Source organism: Rhopalosiphum padi, chromosome 3 (genome assembly GCF_020882245.1).
Source record: "Rhopalosiphum padi isolate XX-2018 chromosome 3, ASM2088224v1, whole genome shotgun sequence".
NCBI lineage: Eukaryota > Metazoa > Arthropoda > Insecta > Hemiptera > Aphididae > Rhopalosiphum > Rhopalosiphum padi.
The window spans coordinates 21,418,588-21,445,730 of NC_083599.1; the positions used below are offsets into that span (position 1 = coordinate 21,418,588).

The 27,143-nt window shown below is 29.3% G+C and overlaps 2 protein-coding genes across 2 annotated transcripts in view; one reads left to right on the plus strand and one right to left on the minus strand.

Annotated features, from left to right (window-relative positions):
• LOC132923930 (irregular chiasm C-roughest protein) overlaps positions 1-16,512 on the minus strand; it is a 210,958-nt gene extending 194,446 nt beyond the window's left edge. The window contains exon 1 of the mRNA XM_060987942.1: positions 16,119-16,512. The gene's annotated coding sequence lies outside the window, so the exon portion shown is untranslated. The remainder of the gene's footprint in view (positions 1-16,118) is intronic.
• LOC132924901 (uncharacterized) lies at positions 4,943-18,060 on the plus strand. Its single transcript, XM_060989342.1, has 2 exons — positions 4,943-4,946; positions 17,480-18,060. Exons 1-2 carry the CDS (start codon positions 4,943-4,945, stop codon positions 18,058-18,060), a joined length of 585 nt encoding a protein of 194 aa, XP_060845325.1.
• Positions 18,061-27,143: the final 9,083 nt, after the last annotated feature.

The window sequence follows — 27,143 nt, forward strand, 5'->3', positions numbered from 1 at the left end:
AATATTATGTGCACGAATCATATTTATGGTTTACCCACAGAACGATATCTTTAGGGTGAGGAAGTTTACGAGTATCTATTTGCAAATATAATAACTTACAACTTGAAGACAACCTTTATAAAGTTAAAACGATATATGAGCTGCATAGCCGAATCAGCTTTCTGCTTAAGTCCTACGATTTATTATTTGTATATTCGTATGTATATAATAGTTAACTATATTAAACCGATGAATACAGACCCTAATTTCAACCTCCCCGACCAATCACCGTCGGGATAATAGTGTTTGAAAATCGTTTGAGACTAGTGTGGGTGTAACTTAAATGAAAAAAAAAACTGGTGACGCCGAAATTAACTAGTCTTATTATAATCACGGACTGTACACAATGAGCAACTTTGACCTCCCCCTGAGGGTTTCGATAATCACGCATTTAATAATGGCTTTGAAGTATGACGAGACTGCATACGTAGCTCCGAAACTATGAAACCTCTGCAAGCCCGCCTCCCGATGTGCGCGATATATTACGCGATGTAATTATACACCTATATATGCATATGCTCTACATCACAGATGCATACTCTCGGGGGGCAAGAGGTTTGGGAGGGAATGACGACGTTTCTCGTTTTCCCGGGGCATACAATATATACGATATATTATACATCATATTGTATAATTTAAAGGAGGAGATATAGGTACGCGAAAAGTGACAAAGTGCGCGGAGTACGAGAGAAACGCCCATATAATTATGATGTGTACGCAGTGACCACACACCGCGGTGGTCGTCGGTGGAACGCGCGCTTTTTTTTTTCTATTCGCTGCGGACGATGACGGACTACCATCATGGACTTATACTTATACGCTAAACGCAATAGAGGGTTCGAAAGTACTGCAATAGAGTGCATACGCTGCCCACAACAACTCTAATAACATAACAGTCGACAAATAAAATAATAAATAGATCGATTTTCGGAATTTTGATCGATATCATATAACCTCTTCATGTAGGTGAATATTGAGGTAGTATCTAGGGGGAGTAAAGTCTCCTCTCAGAGTTACAGATTATTCTCATAGAAAGTTTAGTCGTTCAACAACACTTTTTTACAATGCTAATAGATTTATTACGCTATATAGTAAATATAATATTACCACTTATTATTTAATTTATGTATTTACTTTATTTGTATTTAGGTATACGTATATATACACCTAGTTTATGTTAAGTACATGCTTCATTTCAATAATTTGTAAAAATTCCAATCCCCCTACCTCACACATTCAACCAAATATCTGTCAATTTCGATTACTACAATAATGGTTATATAGATATAGAATATATATTGTAAGCATTGAATGAATTTGGGTGTTCTATATGTAAGATAAGTACAGGACTACATTAATGATTTTTTAGCACCTAGAGTCCTAGAATAATCGTATAGTTTTATTAATTTCAGTCTAATGACAATATTATAGTTATATAAGACTTTCTCTGTATTATCTTGAAAATACTGACGACATTTTTTTTATTCAATAATATTTAAAAACCCGTATATTTTTATTATATACACTGCATAAATGCACAATAATATCAATTCTCAGATTGTCGATATAAATTATTTTCTATAGTAATGTATTATTATATTGTTTTGAATTTTATTTGGTATTTATTTAACTGTAATAACCACAAATTTGTATTTTATTGTTATCTATATAAATATTTTTGAAAAACAATCATAAAATATAGCTATATAAAACTTGGAATACCTGAATAAGTATTTATTAAAATAAACGAATATCAAACAAACTAAAAACTACAAAGCGTTTTGAACTTTTCCAATATAGCAAATAGTAATAATTAAATAATATTTATAGTAGAGAAAAACGCGATCCATTAATGAAAATTTAATTATCCGAATCTGATACCCAGCCAAATCATGATTGAAAATTTTTTTTAACTATTCAGTAGATTAGTGCTTTTCAAACTGGGGGCCATGACCCTCTAGGGAGGGGGCCTTGGCTATATGACTGGTGGGCCGTAAAAAATATAATATATACCTAACCTAATCCTAGTAGGCCATAGAATAATTAATGATTTTGATTAAAGGGGCCCTGACGGTTTCACATTAAATCTAGGGGATCCCGTGACAAAAAGTTTGAGAAATACTGCAATAGATCAAAAAACACAAAAATAAATATGTAAAATAAGGTACCTACGTGAAATAATAATACAATAATAAAAAATACTAAGTATAAGGTTTGTGGTTTTTATTTGGTATCTCTTTTGATAGGAATAATAAAATATAAAAACGTTTTACTCCTACGATTGTTTTTCAGCAATCAGTAAAATAATATATGTTAGACAACATCGGCGGTCGTCGCAGCCCCTTAAAAATGTAGTTGTCCAGCTATATAATTTTCTGCCCCATATAAGAGTAGGTCTGACCCGTGACCTTAATACTTAAAAGTCGATGGCGTAATATAAATATAACATTATCATAACAGTCGTGGGCGTAACTGCATAGTATATTCATATATTATATATATATGCTGCAGACGCACAGCCATGACACATAGAAAATTGGGTGATTATTTTAGTAAACGCTCGTTATAAAGAAAAAATTAACGTATTTGAAAATATTTTTATATAATTCAAATCCATAACAAGTGTATTGAAGAAAATTTCATTTTTATTCCTTTAAATGACATCATAATTTTTATAATTACATAATTATAAATAAACAGAATAGTTTTTTTTTACTAGGAACATTTTTATCAGTGTAAATATAATTTGTACAATACTTTAATGAGTCCAAATTGTTATACCTTTGTTATCATTATTTTTTTTTCCAAAAATGTTCACGTCTCGAAAAGAAAATTTAAACTATGCGTAACAAATTATTTTCAAAATTATTAATACCTTCTAACATGACGAGTGTTATTGTCAAAATAATCGCTCTGTACACAGTTGTGCATAGAACTCAAGTCGCACTGTCTCAGTCGGCGACGATGTCCAATGCACAAAGGCCGCGCGTTCGCCGCAACTGTTGTAAAAACAGAAACCGACGAGTCGATGTTGACCTTTTGCGGATAGCTCGCATTGTCTCCCCTATCGGTATACAATATACTACAATATAACGTTGGTAGGTCGGTAGCAGATATATATAGGTAAGTACTCCGTCGACCGCGGGCGCACCGACAAACGAAACCGCCGATTGTATCGCGCTATTCTCGAGAAGGAGGAACGATCACCACGGTATATATTTATAGATATACAAAGAATATAGCGTTATATAAGCGCACAATAGATGTTTTGAAAAAAAAAAAATGTTTTAGAGGCCTTACCGTCGCACAGATCTAAAGTTAAATTACAGAACGGATAAAAAGATAAGAATAATAAAACTTTCAAATACATATTGTTATCATCATCAAATATAAAATAATATAGAAAAATCGATGTTATACAAGAAAAACATAATTTTAGAAAAACGGTTGATTGTGTACTTTAAAGTTGGTATACGGTATACTTATATTAATATTATTAATTTAAACGTTTTTATCAAACCCGTTACATGTTTTATATATTCGAATTATCAACATATCTTCAGTTCTGCAGTACATGCTTTCAATCATGATAATATATATAATTATATTTATAATATATTACGTATTCTTTAAAATGACCTGCTTTGTTAGGTACTTTTTTATGTACGAGTAATAATATACATATAGGTAGCGAAAAATACGTTATAATTTACTTCCATAGATAACTTTGAAGTTTGAACATTTATTATAGATAATTTGAAAATTGTTTTATACAATCGGTGATTATTTCAAAATAGTTCAAACATTTTAAAATTTTAGAAAAGCTCTCATAATGGCTCATATTTGCACTATACAATAACTTTTTATGCGATACATAGAATTATACTTATAAACTTATTAGGAAACGCCTGTGCAAGTATAAGCAAAAGAAGTTATAAACATACAATAGATATTAACTAATAACTGTACTCGGTAAAATATTTTAAACGTTACAGTCAACATTACCATAATTTAGTCATTATAAGTTATAAGTTTATAACTATTAGTTATTGCTTAATTATAAGATTATGCCCTATCGGTAAAAAATACAGTACAGTTTTAGTTATTAATTATTATAGTTAAATTCGCTATATGTATAAATATGTGCAATGGATATTTCTAATGGTTTATACAAGTCATGAAACCTGATGTATTTGATTATATACAACCAAGAAGACAGTAATCATTACTACATATGGTGCACTAATAAAATACACATGGAAACTATTTCTAAAATACTGGTGAAGGATAAAAAACGTTATTTTAAACATATAAATATATATATTTTTATACGCGCGCACATATTTTATACGCTGGTAATAAACTAATAATAACTATAGGGTTCAGAAATTTTAGAAGTTGCATATTTATCTATGTGCTCTCGATTTAAAGCATATCAAGCTAGAACATCATTAAACATAATAACGAACATTTTTAAATTCATATTTTGTCAATTGTACGGAAAAAGTGAATATTTCTTAATAATTCATTTGCATTTTTATTCATATTTAATATTTTCTAAGAATTTTTTTTTTATCTTATGACGTATATTTGATACTCAATTATTTAACGCATAAGGTTTTTTTTCTTAAGATTTATGTAGAGTGACAAAAAACAAATTTTGATAATGCCATGTTTTTGTTATAGAATATATCATTTTGTCCAAACAGTTTTTTATTGCATTACTTTAATACCTATGATAATTATTTTAAAATTAAAAAATAATCACAATAATAATAAATAATATCTAATATTCTATTTATTTCCAATGTCTATAGTTTATCGATCTTAACTTGTGTAACTTTCGAGTCCCGGCAATATAGCTAATAAGACATTATACGGAGTGACCAAAATGTGTTGCGATATGGGTAAGTATATACGTATAATCGGCGTGGATCGCATATTATATTGTACACGTAACAATATATAAATCAGATGTTATAACGCCTATAACGCCCACCTGCAGTTATCCCTAGTATCACGACACTATAATAATATTGTGGCGGTAAAATATATAATTTACGTGTGGGTGCTGCAGCGGCGGCGGTTCAATATATACCGTTTTCGGAATCGCCTCCTAAATATCGTATATTAATGTCCTCCAGATAGGTTGCGAAAACTTAATGTCTATTAACCTATGCATGGTTCGAGTTATTAACAATCAAAACTGCACAACACTTGTGTACAACACACACACACACACACACACACACACACACACACACACACACATATGTATATAATATATATCAGACCTCATTCGTTCATTCAAAGTTCAAGATATATATGGACAAAAATCAATAGTTTGTGTTTTGTTCTATATAAAATTATTTTAAATTTTGTTATAATATTAGATTCCAAATGGAATGGTAAATGTATTGATGTTACGATGTATTTTTGTGTTTTTCCCTTTCCCCTAAATCAATTTTTTCTTATAAAGGTATTTAAAGTTCATATTTTGATGAAATTGGAAATTCAAACAAAGAATAACGATTTTGGTTATTTTGTTGTAATTCAAAAATATTTGTTGTAACTTATTATATTTTACTATACAAAATGTTTAGATTGATTTTAAATTGTTCCCATCGTCACCTATTTATACGATGTATACCTCTTTTATTTGTAGGTTATAATAATATTTAGTCCTATACTAGTAGCGATATATACGTAATTTTAAATATATTTAGTAATAATATTACTAAGTACGTGTACTTTTCTTAGATTTAATTGGTTTTCACAATATGCTGCAATGATATACGTACATGGAACATTTATCATTGATGTAAAATTTAACAAATGCTTTATATAACCTCAATGTCGATGTACTCTATAAGTCTTTATAGACACCTACTGTATAGCCAAGCGGTTACTTTAATAGCTTAATTTTTTTTTACTTATTTTCACATTCAATATATAACATAAAATCTCTCGTAATTCTTTTTATAATTATTAGCTGTGTATTATCATTAAAATAAGTTTTTCAAATACATTTGACATGAAATATATAATATCTATAGCTTTTTGAAGACATCTCTTGAGGATAAACACATTTTTGTTATTGTTTCAACTTGGATCTTCATTAATACTGATTGTATCACATCACTATACGTCTGTTGGTGGGTGAGCACTGCGATATTGGCTGTTGTACAATTTCTGGAAGCTTTCTGGACCGTTTGCTCTTCCATAATCTTCTATAGATTTTATTTATTTTCTTAGTTTTATACAATTTTGAAATTCGTTATATTTGGCAACATCGTACAAAAACAAAATTAATTTAACGTACGGAATGGTATTATGAAAAAGGTCCGATAAGCAACATGCACACAGTCGTACTCAACATATACTATTATATTTATATACAAAAAGACACTTGAATCAGACAATAACTTACTATCGTCGAGAAAAATAACGAGTTTGTGAACTCGATTCAATTTTATTATGCTTATCAACTTAGCCTTTTCAGTTATTAATTAGCTAATATTTTAGATTTTCTGAGATTTGATCATTTCTGGAATAGGTATACAAGCAGTCTCTATCGTTATACTCTCTTGGAAATAACAAAACATTAAACATTAAACATTTTGCACTCGACGGCCTTTTTTTTGCTTTTCATTTTTGTGCATTTTCAGCTTTAATTCCGACGAATTAACTGCACACTAGGTCGTCGCACAAACGACACGTTTTTACATTATTATATTTTATATTACGACGGCGACGCGTCAGTGCGTCACGCGCAAATAAAACGTGTTTTTCATATTATTATAATATTTTAATATATATAAACGGCGTGTACCCAAAGTGTACAACCACGCGCCGATCGACAGTAAAAAAATAAATAATAATAATATACAACTTCCGAGAGCGTTCCCTCCCCCTCCCCCCCACCGTCGATTTCGTTTTTCATCATAATATATAATATCATAACAACAATGTATAAATCGTCACGGCCGTAACTGCACAAATTACAGCGTGCGCCTAAATGTATATAAGTATAAGGTACCTATACTACTTTTGCCGAAACATGCTTTCATGCTTTAAAAGCGGATAACGAATTTAATAACAACGCACTAGTACAAACGATTCAGTACGCGCTGCAGCAACAGCGTGCCCAGACAGTTATACTTTGTCGTTTTGTTCTTCACTGTGTGCAGATGGCATAATGTGTTAGGTACTGCGTATACTATTGTGTATATCGTAATAATCGGTATACGGGGCACGAGACCGGGAAGAAATTATTTTAATAAATGTTATTTTATTATTATTATTATTATTACTATTATTATTATAACTATTCGAACGGCACCGGAAAGACTTAACGTACTATTTTGTTATATAAAGTAAGTAGTCGGTCGTTCGTTATTGTTATTATTGCCGTCATTGTTATTGTTAATAGACGGTAAAGTCGACGTAGAATTATCGTAATATAGCAAATAATAAAAATATATATAACTGCAGTCGTCGTGAAATAATGTGTGAGTTTTGATTTTGTTCGTACAAAACTCATATATCCGTTAAGTTGACCATACGAATTGAAAACCTTTAATTCAAGTTTTCCCACAAATTAGTCAGTCGTTTACACTTACAAATTGAAAATTGTCAAGTTCAGTAGTTATCACTTATCTAAAAAAATTGATATCGAAGCTTCTTCAAAATCTGGCCGTTTTGTGATTTTGAAGTTTTTTATCGTGCCAAAATATTTTAATAATAACTATTACTCATCTTGTTAGTAGATTTTTTTTCTACTCTTCACGTCATCATACACCCTACAGAAGCACTCACCTATAGCAGCGAATAAAATTGAAATAAAATACCGTTTGATGTATATTATTACGTGGCTAAATACGGACGGTTCGAAAATGTATAATATAATAAATTAATAACCTATTATTCGGCCTCTGTCTGACTTATTATCAGAATTTTGTTTCCATCTTTTCAAGGAATCGCACTTGATCACAAAAATTAGCCCTTCAACTTGATTAAAAAATGTCTTGAATTATACCCATGAGTTAATAAATAGTTTGCAAGAATTTAACAAGTATATTTTTCTGCTAATGAAATTTATGGCAGATATATCGCATTACTGTACAGTATACACATATAATTATTGCTTAACATTAGTATATATGCTACTTATTTTATTGCATTATATAGTATCTATACTAATAAATTTATCGTACAAGATGTGATAAAAAAATACTGAGACTTCAATTGTTTTTATATATAAAAGACCCAGTTTATTATAAATTAATTTCTACCAGTCAAAATATTGATCGGATTCGCAAGTGGTTTTAATTAAGCCCAGGGAAATAAACCAAAAAATATCTAAAACAGTTCAAAGCCCGAATGTGTGGTTGTGGCATCAGTTCATTCAGCTTCATAAATTTGTTGGTTTCTGGCTGATTAACAAACTGCAGCGTGCTCTTAAAAATTAAAAATGACTTCAAAGTACTAGCGTTTAATGACATCGAAACATTAAAAATAACCAAATATGTTGAACCAACTTAAACCACCTATATAAAAGATGTAAAAGATGAAAACTCCCAATATATATATTGCTTAAAAATGTGGCTGGAGTGTTGCAGGAAAGACAAGTGCATAAAATAACGTCACGCGCAGTGTGTACAAAGTAAACGAGATTATTAATTAAAAATGAATTAATGGTTTTAACGCCGTTTCTTCATCTCTCTTTCGCATACGCCTATATTATAATGAATAAGAGCGCCAATCAGCAGCAGACCACCCTGGACCGCGCATGTGTGTGCGTGTGTGAATAACGGGGTACACATGTATATACATGTATAATATACAGAAGAAATTGCGCAAAAAAAAAAATAAATACGATTCCGAGCGAAAACGTGAGTCAGACTTTAATAACATGCGGTCCACACACAAGTCACAATTAGTCGTTCGCCGATCTCGTAAAACAGACGAGACGATAGGTATATAATAAAGTATATATATATACAGACACCATACACGCGGATTATATACACGTATTCGTACGACGTACACGCGTAAGTATAATTCTTTTACTTAGTTAAAGGGCGGTGAATAGGAACAAATCTATAAATGCTGGTCCGAGTTAAACGCGCACAGACCCCGCCGACCTGACGCCGGTAAACTATAATTAGCATTATTGTATGTATGTGTGTGTGTGTGTGTGTGTGTGTGTGTGTGTGTGTGTGTGTGTGTGTGTGTGTGTATGTGTATGTGTTTATGTGTTTATGTACGAATGTGTGCGTTGTATACGACGCCACAGCAGACGGCAGAATAATATAGACGTACACATTATTATTATACGCGTATAAAAGAACCTTGTTGAGGCAGCGCACCCGACTAAACCAAATTAAATATAGTAGGTACGTTACGTTATATGCACGAGTATGTGTGTTTTTGTGTGTGCATATAGTTTATTTTATATATATACCAGGTTAGGACGAGCATTTAAGCAGTTCAACGCGTGGACACGACAGAGAAATGAGGCGTATAAGTACCCGCGAGGAACCGTCGCGATCGTATATTAATAATAAATAATAATACATACATAATATACAGAAATATACACGCCCGCTATATATAAGTTTACCCGCCGTACGTACGTAATACAGATAATAATAATAACGACGTACCTACCTATATGTATTATGTACGGAGAAATCCGGAAGGTCAGCTTCCGAAGCCGGAGACGTTAAAAAAACTAAAACGTTTAAACATATACACGGCCGCGATAATAAATTAATGCCCGTGTGTGCGTATATAATACTAGAACATGTACACGTTATAATATTATGTGCGGTGTCTATAACTTAACCCACGATAGTGTATGATATTATTGTATAGTAGGAGGTACACTCGGCACTCGTCCGTGTCGAATGGATAATACTCGACGACGACGAAGACCGTTTAACCGGCGCGCAATATTTGTGATGCGGTAGATATTCAATATATCTACTAGGTACAGGTAGTATTAGATCTAGTCAAGAACTCGAGATAATATCGTTATTATTTTAAAATATGTCGAGGCAACGTACAATGTTCTGTGTTATTATATTAATATTATAATATCGTACAACACGGGTAGCCGCGTCGTGCTGCACCTGCATCATATAGTAATATAAGATGCAATCGTTTATGGGGGGATTTATTTTTACTGAAACTTTAATGACTAAATAACAATGTATTAAACTATAATTTATTAACAACATACAAATTATTATATCTGACATCCGTATTTAACATTTTTCGACAACCAAATATATAATGTACACCATCATCCCTGTGAATGTCAATATTATGTTACACTTATTTCATTCATAATAATTATTGAGAAAGCGAAAGGAGTTCATTAACATTTTCTTGAAATTTTTCAAATCGTAATAGGTATTTTATATTTATCCTTTTTTTTTAGAAATAATTATTTATCAACCGAACTGAGAAAGTCGCCCTGATGTACAATATATGTTTTGAGTACCTATATCTCTTCATTGAGTAAGTTTCTGTAATGAACTAAATTAGAATTCAATGATACATACAAAAAAAAAATGTTTCTGAATACAAAATATGGGCATTAATTTATTCGCTGACCTATCCGGTGGCTGGGTTTGGAGAGAGGACCTATAACTTGACCTATAACTTCAATTTTCGAAATTTTTTAATTACTTTAAGAACAACTAGTTATGAGGTCCCTTGAGTTAAATTTCCAAACATTTTAAAAAAAAGAATCTTACTGGAACCCCTATCGAATTTGTTACCAAAAACAAACCACGTTCAATGTTAAAGTTTTTTCCTCATTAAAAATTATCTTTACATTTGCATAAATACATTAAAAACAAAAACAGACATTGTAAACCAAATACATTAATCGCAAATTTTAATTTTATTTTTACTCATATATTTCTTAAAATTATTTTAGCTAAACAATTACCCTAATACCGAGACATTCCACCAATGCAAGGCGTTCACACTTCACATTCACTATGTAAATAATAGACCCTGGTTGTAATATACGACCATGTTCACTGTCCTTTATAGCCATGCGCCAGATTTCATATGTACCTACGTATATAAAAATCTATATAATACATATTATTATTATACAGGAGGTACTAGCTATATATTATATTGTAATCAAATAATACAAATTCACTCGGTACCATATTTTTTATTTACCTATCCGCTCATGCCGTTTATTTACAGTTCCATAAATGACAATTGTGACAATAATAGTACACACAAATACATAATATTACATGTGTAGACATCAAAGTGCTCTGCGCGTATCTACCTAACGGCTATAATAATATGTATTATTCGGTACCGAATAGCACAATCACGTTGCTCGAAACGATTAATGAATAAATAATGTTATTATAACAGGGATAAAATACTTTTTAAATGTATTTCACATGTATGTAGGTACCTATTTCATGTATTTTAATTACTTGAGTGTAAAAAGTATTCAAGTAAAAAATAATATAAATACATTTAAAAACAATTTTCAAACACTTTTAAATACCAACTGTATGGACTACGAAAGCTTTTCAAGGTTGGAATTTGTCTCAGTAATAGATTTTTTTTGTGATATGAATAGATTTTTATATGACGATTTTTTTTAACCGAATGTACAGTCTACAATAGAAAAATTTTCATAGGATCTAGCATAAAAGTTTTAGTACTAGGGAATTTCTTTTAGCATTATGTATATATTTTTATTTACAAATAAATACCTACATATATATTTAATTCTCAACAACTACGAGCATTATAATATTATTCTTAAAATAGTAGCATATTTTATCAATAATACGAATCTGATAATTCTGATGTACGAGAAGGATAATAGATAATTTTGTAAAAACAAATAATTAATTTTGTCAACATGAAATATTTTTTAAAATATATTCTGTGTACTTTATTGGACGCGGATATAATAATATGTACATTGGTATCCTCTACTATGGCAATACGTGATTAAAATAACAAAACACTCGGTAAAAATACAAAATAAACAAAATCACGTGTTGACACAGCGATGCGTACGCTCGGTACACGAAATACAAAATATTTAATAATATCGAGTGCAACATTGTATATAAACCAGTATACACAGTGTATTGCATATAATATATGTAAGGGTTATTGTTTGAAAATTGGCAATTGTGTAAAATTGAAATGGAATATTTATCTCATTAAATCAAATGTTCTAGGTAGTGCAACTTATAATATAATATTTCACGTTTAGCGAGTTATCATTATTATACATAAAATAATAATATAGTAAACGCACATAATATGCAAAACGAGTAGTGTTACGATATCAACATCGTATTATATTTTTTACATTGCATTCGGTTGCACAGAATGACAGAACATGATATTATTATGAAATAATGTCCCCATCAAAGTTTGTAAGGAGTTTACATAGGCAACTTCAATGACATTTTAAGAAAAATAAAAATATAAACTGAATATTTAGTATTTTATGTTTTTACAATTTTACAGGTGGGAGGGGATCCTGTGTAATATTCCCGTTGATGATTGGTTTGTAATACATTTTTATCTTTAATAAATCTAAAATAATAATTCAATAAAAAATGTTGACGCAGATCGATTATTAGTAACTATATAATATTATTATATCATTTTTTATTAATTATTATACTCCTGACCTTCTATAGTGCGATTTAAACGCTATCGAATAGAAAGATGATATATTTTTAAAAGTATTTAATAGAACAATCTGTTATTAAATATTAATATTTAGTACATTTATCTTACAAATAGAGGAAGAATAAAAAATGTGTTTACCTCCTTATAAACATCCACAATTTATTTTTAAGAACTTAATTTTTGAAATTAAATACATACCATTATATTATATAATTTAAACGATGTAACAAGTGATTTTTTTTTAAATCAAAAACCATTATAAAACGCGACCTGACATACTCGTCTGCAACTTGTCATATTCTATAATCACAGTTTTGTATTATTAACAAAACAATAAAATTATTATTATTGTGTAACACGCCGTCCATACGAACCCTTAATACGAATAATATTAGTTTGCTGAAACCGAATGTTAGTGTTTTATATTATGTTTTTATCTCTTCATAATCTTGTTGAATACTTCCTTTGACGAACATTTATCCTAATTTGTTATTAAAATTACATTATCTGTAGACAGGTTCAACATCACCTCCTCTCTTTACACGCACATGCATATTTGTGTGTGTTATGGTTAAACTCTTGTCGACAAAAAAAATCTCGGATAGTTGCCTGTTGAACATTATCATATAATATTTCTTATTTTCACTGAATTATTCTAATTCATATAATTTAAATATTTTAAAAATTATAATCATAATAATATAATAAATGACATTATAAATACGTGTAAAGAAGGTTCATCATATTAATATGATAATCAGAACTTATTCAAATTAAATAACAGCAGACTGCAAAAAAAAAATTACTTTATACTTTATAGTGCAGTAGTGCGAGCGTTTATAATATTATTATTATTACCACATTATTTCTCCGTAAAATTGTAACCGATAGAGATAACAGGTTCTACTTAATATTTTATTAGTGAAATTTAAAACTATGAGCATTGGAATACGCGTTAGTATGCACTGTTTTCGCCGTATTTCATGATCATACATAGGTATATAATATAATGTTAAAGTTAAAGGTAATAAGAAATAACCAATAAATAATAATGTTTATATACGTCATGAAAATTATTTAAGTAAACTGTATCTGTGTGTATCAAATTAATATCGTTACGTATAGTATAATAATATGGGAAGCCCCAAATTCTTATAAGTAAAGTATATAACGTATCATCAGATGTAATCGCTGTATAAAATTAAGCTTAAGAAAACTATTATAATAATTTATTAATTTATTGTCGCATTTTCATTTTAAACCTATTTAAAAATAACATTTTCACAATGGCTCCAAAAGAGCGTGTTTGAAATTAGTGGAGGATTATTATACTGATTGATCTTTTCGTAACCTGTATAGTCATAGTGTATACTGTAATACTATTGGTATTTATATGTTCTTCTGATAAATATATACTCCCTTTTAAAATAAACTAGAAAATAAAATCGTGTTTATTAATTTGATTTTAATTTTAAATCTATGTGATATATAATAGGTTTTACTATGTAGTTTCAAGAACATATCGTTTTTCTTGCTCCGATAACCCACGTTGAATGTCTAACGTCTAACGTGTTGTGTCTCCCGTATCGTGTCAGATTTCATTTACTGTCGTACTATCTACCTAATGAATATGAATATCAATTTCTTGTCAATAAATGTTAAAATGTTCGTTGTTTAACCACAAATTATTATTTGTATTTTGAAAATTAACTCGATGGTTTAAAATTTCGAATCTACCTCTTAATAATATATATAAGATATCATTTTTTTAAAATTAATTTGGCACGTTCAACTCAACATTTTTTCACCCGAAAAAATAATTATTAAAAACGATCAGTAGGTATACTGATTTATATTTATATATAAGTAGTTATTAATTTGTGTGATATAGAAACACGCATAGGTATAGGCAGGTAAGTAGATTTGTATCAGTACAGTAAATGAAATAACAATTCCGATTTTATATCATATTATATCTAAATAAATAAATAAATAAACGGGTAAAAATAACGGATTGGATCAGAAATCACTCAATATTTTAATAAATCTATATAGTTTAATAGTCTCTTATCATGATTTATCGGACCATGATAACATTTTAGCAAATCATCAAATGAATCAATTTTGATACTACACAGTAGTAATATACGTACCATTCTCACGATGTGATATTTACATACAAACATATGCTTATAAGATTAAATTAAAAAACACGGAGGCCTAAATCGAAAAAAGTCTCACATGATGATCAATTTTTAATAGTAGATAGTCGGGCGGATACCTATTATTACACTCACGGGCGTAAGTATTGATTGATTTAAAATCTTAGTTGTTATCGTTATAACAATATTATATAGATATACTAAGACTACTGTTGCAACTTGCAAACACGCAGGTAGTTGAATATGATCGGATTAGATCGAGTTTTTGGTAGGTAATTATTATTTTGGGATAATTTACAACACATATTATAATTCCACAGCAAGCTACACATATTACCTATATTAAAATAATCACTAATCAGATAATGTTTTTACGATGTTATATCCATTAAAAAAGTCGTATATTATTGGTACACGTTTTAATTAATTAATTCAACGGATAGATATACTTATTCCTATTTCATTGATTGAATAATATTAAATATATACCTATACATTAATAATAAACGTATATAGCATATTTAATTAAAAATCCCTATGCCGGGTTGCATAAACAACCATTAAATATATCAATAGTGAGCTATTGGTTCCTTAAACATGATTTAGTAGTTCATGATTGGTTCATTAAAATTTTAGTGAATTGTAAAATAAATTTTAAATTTTTCATGCAATCCGGCATTAACTACGCATTAATTATATATTTATATCCGTATAACCATCACCAAAATTAAAAATAATTGTCATTTTTAACTTTTTTACGAAAAACTTAAATAAGTAAATTTAAATAACATCAATGTTCTTGTATATAATTGCATATCAAAGGACTAAATTATTAATATTTCCTTTGTCATTGTTTTGTATTTTATAAATTTCGTTTGAATTATTAGGTATAAATTATTGTTAAATATTAAAATGCAATTAATTAATTTTCCGAGTACGCGTTCAACGAATGTCTTTCAAATTCATTAAATTATTACATAGATAATAACATATATTTTACATAATATGGAATTAATCTTTATATGTCAGGTGTTTTAAAATTATTTTTATCTGATTTGCGAAAAAAGAGAAAAAAAAATTATCGTCGAAAACGTCTCGGACGAAAATAATAATATAACGAGTAAATAAAATCGACCGCCGATCTCGTTACAAATATTATATATTAGTAAACCATTAATACTATAATAATAAAATGTACGAGGTACTCACTTGGTTGACGTACACACGTCGGTGGATTGGCGGAGCGGCAGCAGCAGCAGCAGCAGTAGCAGCGAGACGAGTAAGTGTTTATGGGTGCGCGGTAAAGTGTACTACCGAGACAGCGGACGGGACGACGAAAAGTTTTCCTGGTCGTTATCACGGCCGTCGGCGATCGACATAATATACGCGACGGTTATCGTCGGGCAAAGAAAACAACGTAAAATTGGAAAAAAATTTTAAACAAAAAAAAAAAAAAAAAACGAAACGAAACGAAAAAAAAAATAATCGCGACGAAAAATGATGTCGGAAAATCTTTCGCACGAGATCGACGGCGGTGCGGCGGCGGCAACGAGAAGACGGACGATCAACACGCATCGGCGTCACGCGTACGACTGTCGGGACCGTCGGGAAGGGACTGCATTCCAGAAGCCGGTAGTTTTGGCGGCGGCATCGGTAGTCGTGGTAGTGGCGGCGGCGGCGGCGGCGGCGATTGACGTCGGGTAGGGTTGGTGGCGGTGGGGGGGTGGCGGCGTGTCGAGATATATACGCGCGCCGCGGCCGTCCGGCGTTATAGTTGCCGACGCTCCCGATAGGGCGGACTCCCGCCACAGATACTGGTTTTACATTATTATTACTATTATTATTATCATATACCTATAGTACGACTTACTACTCCCGTCGTCGTCATACTTGTTACTCGTTGTTATTATTATTACACTATAGTAGATATAATATATTATGTATTTTTTTTTCCCAAGTAAACTAGTCTATGTATACGTATGTATATAGCGACCGAGATTCGAGAGGAAAAAAAAAGTAATAATAATTTGCACCTGCTCCCAATGCCTCGGCACGGCAGCTCGTTTCATTACACACACACATAATGTTATTATTTTGTGTATACCTGTACTATACCTACGTAATATTATTATTATACATATAGATGGCTCATCGAGATCTTGTATATTATATACGTATAATAACAGGGCCGGATTTAGGAGAGGGCCCAGGGGGCCCCGGGCCCCGGGCCCCCACAAAATAAGGGCCTCTTCTCAGTGGAATTTTTTTAAATATAAAACGGGATAATATAATATTTTAAAAATAGATAAAACCACAACTTCAATAAAAATGTTAATCGTTGATAAAGTCATAAATATATAAATAAATCTTATTATTAATATACTTGTATATTATAAATTCATAAAAATAAGTTGCGAGTTTACAAATATAAATTTAAAATCGATTATTATGGACATGTATAGCATAGGATAATCCCGATTAAATAATATTCGTAATTTGGTATGGTTTTAAATATTGAAAAAAAAAAAAACAAGTTATAAATATACATATACAACTTGTGTATCAAACAGCAACAACCAAGTTATCACCAAAAGAAAAATTTAGAATAGAAAGCTTTATTTCAGTAGTTGATCAATTGATAGTATCATTAACCGAAAGAATAGGTGCTTATGAAACAATTTGTCAACGTTTTGGTTTTTTAAATAAAATTGAAAAATTAGAAACTTCTGAGCTACAATCTGCTGCAAATTATCTTGTTAGCATTTATTCTAATGATTTAGAATCTTCACTCGGTAACGAACTTATACAGTTCGGTTCATTTGTAAAAATATATATAGAAACACGTAAAGATAATGAGCAATGGGAAATGTTTTTATACAGAATTATTGAGGAAAATAATTTACAATGTACATTTCCTAATATAGAAGTAGTACTGCGTATATATTTGGTTTTGATGGTGTCCAACTGTAGTGGAGAACGATCATTTTCAAAAATGAAGTTAATAAAAAACCGACTACGAACTTCGATGACACAAAGACGACTATCAGAACTTGCATTGTTAAGTATTGAAAGTGACATACTTAGATCATTAGATTTTTCTCAAGTAGTTGAAAAATTTGCGGCAACAAAATCTCGCAAAGTGATCATATGAATATATTATTATAACAATTATTATTTAAGTTCTGTACATATATTATGATAATTGATAGTACATATTATAATCTAATAAATGCAATTTGCTTATTTATTATCTTTATTGTTTCATTACAACAAATCATTGTTTTTTCCTAACCAAAATTCTAGTTATTTGGAATTTTGGTTATTAAATATATTATTATGTAATCGAAAAAAATATCTACTTCTAAGGATGGGTCCAGGGCCCCCACATTCCTAAATCCGGCCCTGTATAATAATACAATAATTATTTAATATGCACGATTTCGGCGGCCGCAGTATTGCCAGTATTACTGCAATATAAGCGTGTGCGTTGTAAAATCGTCCTAATACAATATAAAAGCTCACCGAATTGTGGGGGGGGGGGATATTGCGATTCGTTCGATCGAAAAAGGGTAACCTCCCTAAAACAAAAACACCCTCGTCCCCGTCAGTCCTGCAAATTATTTTTTTTTCTATTCTGCAGTCTGACAATAGTCTAACAGATTATTTGCAGATTCCGAGTGTTCCGACACAGATGGATTTATTATGATGGTAGTATACACATATATAGGTACCGCTCAACTTATTTCGACCATACCTATTTAATCCCACAAACTTTCCTGAATGTGTATACAACTATAAAACAACACGTTCGAGTGAACATATCGTACTAAAATTTAATTTAGTCCCACCTACAAATGTATAGTATTGTTAAGGTCCGTGAAGTAGGTCACCCAATTCCATAAGTAAGTCGTTTCTAGCCGTTTTCAATTATTCTCAAAAGTTTAAATCATGACTGTTATTTTTTTTGTAAAACATGGCCATTTTGTTATTTCAAAGTGTTTGACCTTGCCAAAATATCACGCACAATTAAAAAAATATCTGAGTCACACCTCCCTTAATTGACCAACATAAAAAGGAGTTTGCCGTTCTTCATACAGCTTTTGGTTTGAACTTTGACTCTACTTAAATGTATAGTGTTTCCAAATAATGTTTATAAATTGCGCACGATATTTTGGCAAGGTCAAAAACTTAGAAATGATATAACGGCCTAGTTTGCAAAAGTTAGCCGTGGCTTAAACTTTTGTGGACAATTGAAAATGGTTGAACTCACAAATTGTATTACACATGGGTGTGTTAACAAATATTTACAAATTACTTACCAATTATTGAGAAAACTTTAGTTAAAAATGTTTTAATTGGGTGGCCAATTTACGGGTCTGCATTATTTTATATAATAATACAGCGACGCGTGAAATAATATTAAAACAATATTGTTAAAATTGATTGTCCTATCTACTAGTACCTATCTATATTATAATGAACATTGATTAAAGCACTTCATATTTTTAACGGTACTTAAAGTAACTATAGTAACCCGAAATAAAAATACGGAGGAATTATATTACAATTATTAATAATAATAATAAAACACACCACACTGACCCATAATGGTTCAGTGTAAGTTAACAAAATGATTTAATTGTTTTAATTTTACATTTTACCATAACGAATATTTGTAAGTATACTAAAGTCTAAAATATAATAAATTATTATTGTAGGTATATCACTTATTATATATTTAATAAAATACATAATATTCTGTTTATATGGTTTATCTATAATAATAACTATCATATCTGTACATAATATAATATATACTAATTATACGCTATATATATGACTGTTATTATAGGGGAGAATTATGCGTCTATATTTAAGGAGTATTTTCGTTTCTATATATTATTCTAAAACACTTAAAGGGTGAATTGGTTCTCTTATCCAAATTATTGAAAATGTAAGTCCATTCTTCGAAGTTCTGGAGCAATTTGCAAGAAATATATGGGCTATGCTAATAGATAATAGGAAATCTAAAAAAAAATAAAAGTTCTGCGCCGGAACGCACGTATAGTCTACAGTAGTAGATATACCTATAATATATATATATATATACATTGTATAGTAAGTTATAATCGTGTAATATTATTTATATACACGCGGGCTGGCATACTCTGCTGTACGATCGCTGCAAAGTCCTCGAATTATAATATTATACATTTTATACATTATACTACACGTGTTTTATTATTTTATTATTATTTATTGTATACGTTTTCTTTTCTTTTTTATATGATTTACGTATTCAAATATTAAGTTAAATATTTATATATTACGCGACGTATGTACTCATTATTATAATATATTAATATTATGTATATTATATTATACTTCAACAATATTATTAATCTTACGATTATTTATATATGCGTTTATACGATACGGACCAGTTCTCACGGCACTTGGCACACATTTTCGGGGGGTCACGTCATCATCCCGATACGACGAGCGTTATAATTATTTTCGACAGTCTACGGGGATCGTCACACACACACACACGCGCACACACACACACGTCACACACACACAACGGCGCATGTATAAGCAGTGGAAATTCTATAGGTATAGATAATGGCATAATGCGTGTTTGAGCGTAATTAAATTGCCCGGGAAACGCGTGGCATAATATAATATTATAACAACTTTACAGATAATTCGACGATTAACGATATTTTATGTATAACAAATATATTGTTATTATTATATAGTATTACAACTAATAGGCGTATGATATATTATTATACGTATGATATCCGACACCAGAAAAATGAAAATAAAAATCATCTACGAACAAGATTTATATGTTCGTTTTAATGTTTTATTACGTATGTAGATAGATACTATATGACAGTGGATCCCAGCCTTTTTCATCCTACGCCCCCTTGTAAGTTTTCAAAAATCTCACCCCTCCTAAAATTTGTTTAGGCGAATTTTTTTTATTTTTTTTTTTGTGAGCCATACATATAAATCATTCAAAATAACTATATATTATATAACTATTTACTTGTATTATTTTAAATATTTATTATAAATCAACTTACGAAGTAATAATATTAAATATAAGAAAAAAATATTGAATATAAAAACAAAAATATTAATATTTGAATATCCCCCCCGAGCCTACTCTAAATTTCACCCAGTTGGGAACCACTATAACTAAATATCGTATCATATGAATTATTATTATATTTGTATAGTCGTGTATAGTATAATATTATAATGTTATAACAACATGGCCGTGGAAATTGGTACATACGAATAAGAAAATTCTTTAAATGTTTGAGAATCGATGATGTTGTATTATGTCAAAAAACTAGTGCTTAGGTTGATGACGATGACGATGATACGATGATATGATGATAATAATACTTTAACGTTTTCTTTTGATCTATTATCAAACTGAAAATTAAGAATATTCTATCCATGTTAGTGTATAGGTACGTAGGATTTTTTGCGATGGGTATTTAAATTTGTGTGCAAGTTATAAGCACTATAATGAGATATATTATAGTAATATATACGCCATTATATATCTACAGTTATGGTTTATAAATAATATTACCAGCCACAGGGGAACTTAAAGCATATATATTTTTTTTTTTTACTTGACTTGGTTTAAAATCTAGCAGTGCTATAGACATTTTTACCATGTTATAACGATTTATAATTATGTGAAATTTAAAAAGCTTTATAATATTTTGCTTATTTTGGTGTTTTTTTTTTAATATCTGCTTTTTGTACATTTTCTTCTTCGAGAGAAGATACAGCGGTAGATATTACAAACAAAAACCTGATATTTTTTTCTCAATTTTTTTCCTTAATTTATGTTGGGATAGAATTTTGCCTTTGTATTATTTTACATAATATCTATAGTAGTATACTTATTTTTTCCTAATAACCAACTCGCATTTGCTAGTTTGCTATACTTAACATTATGTTGCGTCAGTCGTGGCTGCAGGCCAATAGTGACCATGGAGTAGTTAAAATATATCAACATCTAAGTATTAAGACTGCTGGAAAATTAAACTTAACCTAATCTATAAACTATAATAAATCAACGGTTCTCGATTGCAAGCATTACCGACGACGTACGCAATCATGTAAATTCACGGTCATGCTGTTTGTCGTATTGTTTCAGCGTTGTTTGTGTTCATAAACTAATTCAATTATACATTTACAAAAGAAAAAAACAAGTTATCTGCTAATTTTACAGTTTTAAAAAGTTACATACTATCTGAACTAAAGTGTACATTTTGTTTATAAAATTAAATAGATATTTTGACTGAAGAGAAATTCCTATGTTTGTATGCGGGAGATGAATCGTAATTTTTGTTGTTTTCTTTAATGTTTCAAAATATTTTTTAGTAATTATGTTTTCAAGATTTTATTTTGACGAAATTATAGATTCTTCAAATAACTGGGGTTTATAATGTTTAAAACAAAGCATTAATATAATTAATACAAAGTGGGGAAAACAGGTAACCGCTCTGCTATTCAGCATGTGTCGAGTGTGCATGACAATTAAGTATATATTTTCTAGTAAGTGTAGCGTTAAAATTTAACTCCAAAATTTTTGACGGGCGTGTTTTAGTTTTATATTTTAAAATAATATTTGATTTTTTTTTTAAAAAAATTGTAAAGAGTTATGATAATTATAGGCTGTATATCAATAAGAAAATTGTATTTTAGGGATGACACTACTTTTATTTTTGACGGTACGGGGGCGGGTAAAAATCTTGATATTGCTTTTTGCTTTTTGGTTTTTTCTTTTCTTATTTTAATGTTTTTTTAAGTAAAATAAGTTTGTAAGTGTTTTTTAATCGCTTATTTATGATGATTTTTCTTGCTTCAAGTCTAAATACCTTATATTGCTTTCTAAAAAATGTTTATGAATATAAACATTGAAATATCATAAAAAAGCTATGTACAAACTCATATAATATTCAACAGATCAACTCACTCTAATATCAAAGCTAACAATAACCGAAGATTGGTTTTCTTATAATTTATAATGTAGAATGTTGCGTGTAGTTTGAAAAAGAAAACAAATAATATTTTGACATCCTCTTAAGATTGGTAAATGAATCAAAATCTCATATAAATAGCGGACTTCGTGAAAAACTAATCAATAGCCAGTATGCTCACAAAAGTTAAAAGTATATTTACTCATCTTTGTGATCATGTATTTACATTTTTCACACTATTTTTCGAAACACATCAATAAAACAAAGCCAAATATTAGTAAATATAATATATTATCAAACAATGTTCAAATAAACTTGTTTGACATTGTTGGAATTCATTGGAGTCACCTATATTTTTGTTTATTCCACGTTGAATTTTATACTGCTACTTTCGCATTTACAACATTTTATTTTTATTAAAATTATTCAAAAATAGTTTCAATTTCAGCTTAAAATATGTCGATCAAATATTTAAAGAAATATTCTACTTATGTGGAATAATAGGGTTCCGACAAGTCCATTTGAAATTTGCTGGGAGGTTTTTGAACGGTTTTAATAAAAAAAGTGCCTAATGCTATAGGTGTGAAGTTCGTAGTCCAAAGTTTATCATGCGATAGGTATAGTTAAAAAGGGGGCTCCAATAAATTCCTACAAGTTTCCAACAATGTCCAACAAGTCTATTTGAACATTGTATTTGAAAAGTTCTGCTAACAATGTAATGCCAATTCCACGCCCCTGTGAATAACACAGCTAAGAAACTTAAAAACTATGTATCTATATATATATATATATATATATACTTGACTGATAATTGACAAGGAAATCGCAGTCACCGTAATGTGTACTGTGTAAGATGTAACTATTATATTTTATACACTTACAAGCAAGTATATTAAACAAATATATCATCGAAACCAATAAATAATATTGCATAGCATTATCTAGAAAAAAACCACCGTAAAAAATTGGTCCTTGTAGCGCCACTATACATATATTTTAAAAGTACATATTATTTCTTTTACAAAAAATTCGATATTACATTAAAAATACATAAATACTTACGAATATTAGCGTTTGAAATGCTATGACGTTGACGTATAAGTGTATATTACACGAATCTCTAAGAGGTCAGGACAAAATGTTTTGTCATTTTTCGTATTCCATATAATATTATAGTACGTATTTTCATTTATTCTTTAAATCGATTTTAAAATAATATTTGTTATGGTTCTTGAGCCCCCAATATATAAACACTCATGACTCTCATCGCTTTTTTATGTTAGCTTAAAATGATTTCAGAATAATAATAAGTACTCTTGACAAAATAATAAATTAATAACATCATTTGACCAATTTAATATTGTACTAAATTCAAATAAATTTCCCTCAATACATTTTACAATGCTAAGTGTATATATAATGTATTATAAAATTATAAGGTGATTACTTCGGCAGTTAATATTCAATATCCCAAAAGAATAATGATTATTTTTTTTTCACATTATTGAAAATCATTAATCATGATAAACCAATAGCTTAAATTATTATTATTTTTTAAGTTGCTTATTTATGTGTTTGACAGCATACATTATTAATTTAATATCCGGAATCAAAATATTTTGCGGAGTACATGTCTATTTTGATACTAAGAAATCAAATTCTGAATATGAAATGTATTAGTTATAAATTTTAAATAAGCACTAAGCAGAATGTATTGTCATAATGAGTCTAGGAACCTCACAAAATGTCAGTCTACTGTGTACTTCACTCAAATAATTAAAAATTAATTTTATAAATAAAATTTTTTAGATAAATATTTGGTTTCAGAATATAAAATCAAAAATATACGATGCCGTTCAAAAAAGTAAGAAACATAAAAATCTGTAATTATAATAAAAAATAGCGTAAAAATAATTGTTTTTCAAAAATATTGTTTTGTAATGACTTAAAATAATGATATATATTATATAGTATATAAAAAACATTTTCAAAAAACATTAATACTTTCCGAGATAATGAGTGTTTACTTATATTGTTAAAAGAATCATTTTCCTATATTTTCATATAGTAAAACAACTACTGCGGGTACACACAGGTACCTATATAATATTATTATGTGAAATTTTTTTGCATATTATTTTTAATTTTATGCGAGTACTTACCTATAAGTATTTTATTATTATGTATTTATAAATACCTTTACATAGGTATATATTAAAGCATTAAACAAACAAATTATTATTTTTTTTTTATTGTAAATGTCTTATTAATTTGTGCAGCGTTGGTAACTATAAAATACATAATCAAGCTGCAGTATTTTTAAAACGTTCCACGTATTATAATAATAATATACAGTACCTATCTATATATATATATATATGTATTGTAGTATATTATCTGTCAATTATAAAATATTTGCTTTAAACGTCGTTGGCGGTGGGCGGTGGCACATACTATATACATATATATATACGTTATACACATCACATATGTCTAATTGTGCAGTATACGCCGTCAATTGGAAAGTTTAAAACAAAACTTTTGACAATCTTAAGGAGTAGTCAACTCGAAAGTTTCAAACGTCAAAAATATACTTTAATATTATGACGTATACATGTTACGTCATGACTCGTGATATTATGACACAAAACAAAATTTTAGACGAAAAGCAAATACCGTGAATACGGTATAAACTTCAAAATACGAAAAGTCGGTTAGAGTTTGTGTGGATGATATTATTCAAAAACGCGAACAATATGTTAAACGCAGATCTCTCTACCTGGAGTGTTCACAATATATATATATATATATATAAAACAATAATTATTTATGCATATTTATGTATATTTTAAGTAGTCGCATACAATAATTATATGCGATGAAGTATCTATATATATATAAACATTCAAAGACAATTTCATCTTTTATACATCATAATAATAATAATATAATATATACGTAGGCACGATGTGTATAATATATTATATATTCAAGTATTTCGTTCCGAGTGTATATAATTAGACATTATATTTTTATTTTTTTTTTATATTACAGTTTTTTTTCCGAAACCGTTAACTTTTTTACATTATCCAAATCTGTACGTTACGTAGAAGCCACATAATAATATTATATTATAATAATATCAACTTCACCGACGTAACCGCACTAATTACATTTGTTTTATGTATAGGTATATATATATATATATATATATATGTTTTGTAATTATCGTATAAAAGAATTAATGTATACATAAACTGCGAGCTGTTTGGCAAACACAAACGTATATAAACGTACGCCGAATTGATTATTGTAATCGGTTTTCGGTCGTGTAAAGGGTGTTTAGACCGTGAAACATAATATACGTGTCCCTATGCACAAGTATATGTATAGCAACGGGGACCTATCAATATAGGTGGTATTATACGATTAGTGATTTCCGTATATTATTATCATGATATTATTGAATTTCGGGCGTGTTGAAACACGCGTACCAGACTTTGCAAAAATTAGTTCAACCTATACCGCCGCTGCGTTAATAGCGGAAAAATAAATTACCAATAATAATAATATTATAGTAACACGCGTTTTATAAAATGTCCTTAGAAAGGGGACACGCCGCGCCGTCTCCGCTCATCGAAATCGCGTATTCTGTGTACGAATATACCTACTGCAATACCATTTTATGATATTGAATTTCAATGTTACAATAATACAATATATCCATTACAGTGATCTACTCAATGACGATTTAGATACACTTGAAAGACTCCCCGGATTTTATTTTTCGCTTGTTGCTCGTTGTTTGTTTCTTTTTAGAGCTTTTGGTGATGAAAAAATTTAAAACTGTTTTCTTTGTCTCTTATAAAATGAGAAAATGTGTGATTTTTTGGTTTGGCACCCCCAACGAATCTTACTAAAAAAAACACGTTCACGAACTTATTTAATAGTGTGGCAGAGCTAAAGTTGTGTATACGGAATTAATTTGTCTCCGATAAAATAAACTCGAGACGCATACTTATAGTTTTCGTGCAACATTTTTTTTTTTAAAAGCCATTTAAATAAAAAACTAAAACTAACATAGTTTCATATAATCGATAGTGAAAAATGTGATTTCCATAACGAAAACGGCTGAGTGACAATGGCCAGCAAAATATTCTATTTAAAATAATTTATTATAAATATTATACAATAAATTATTATTTTTATAAACATT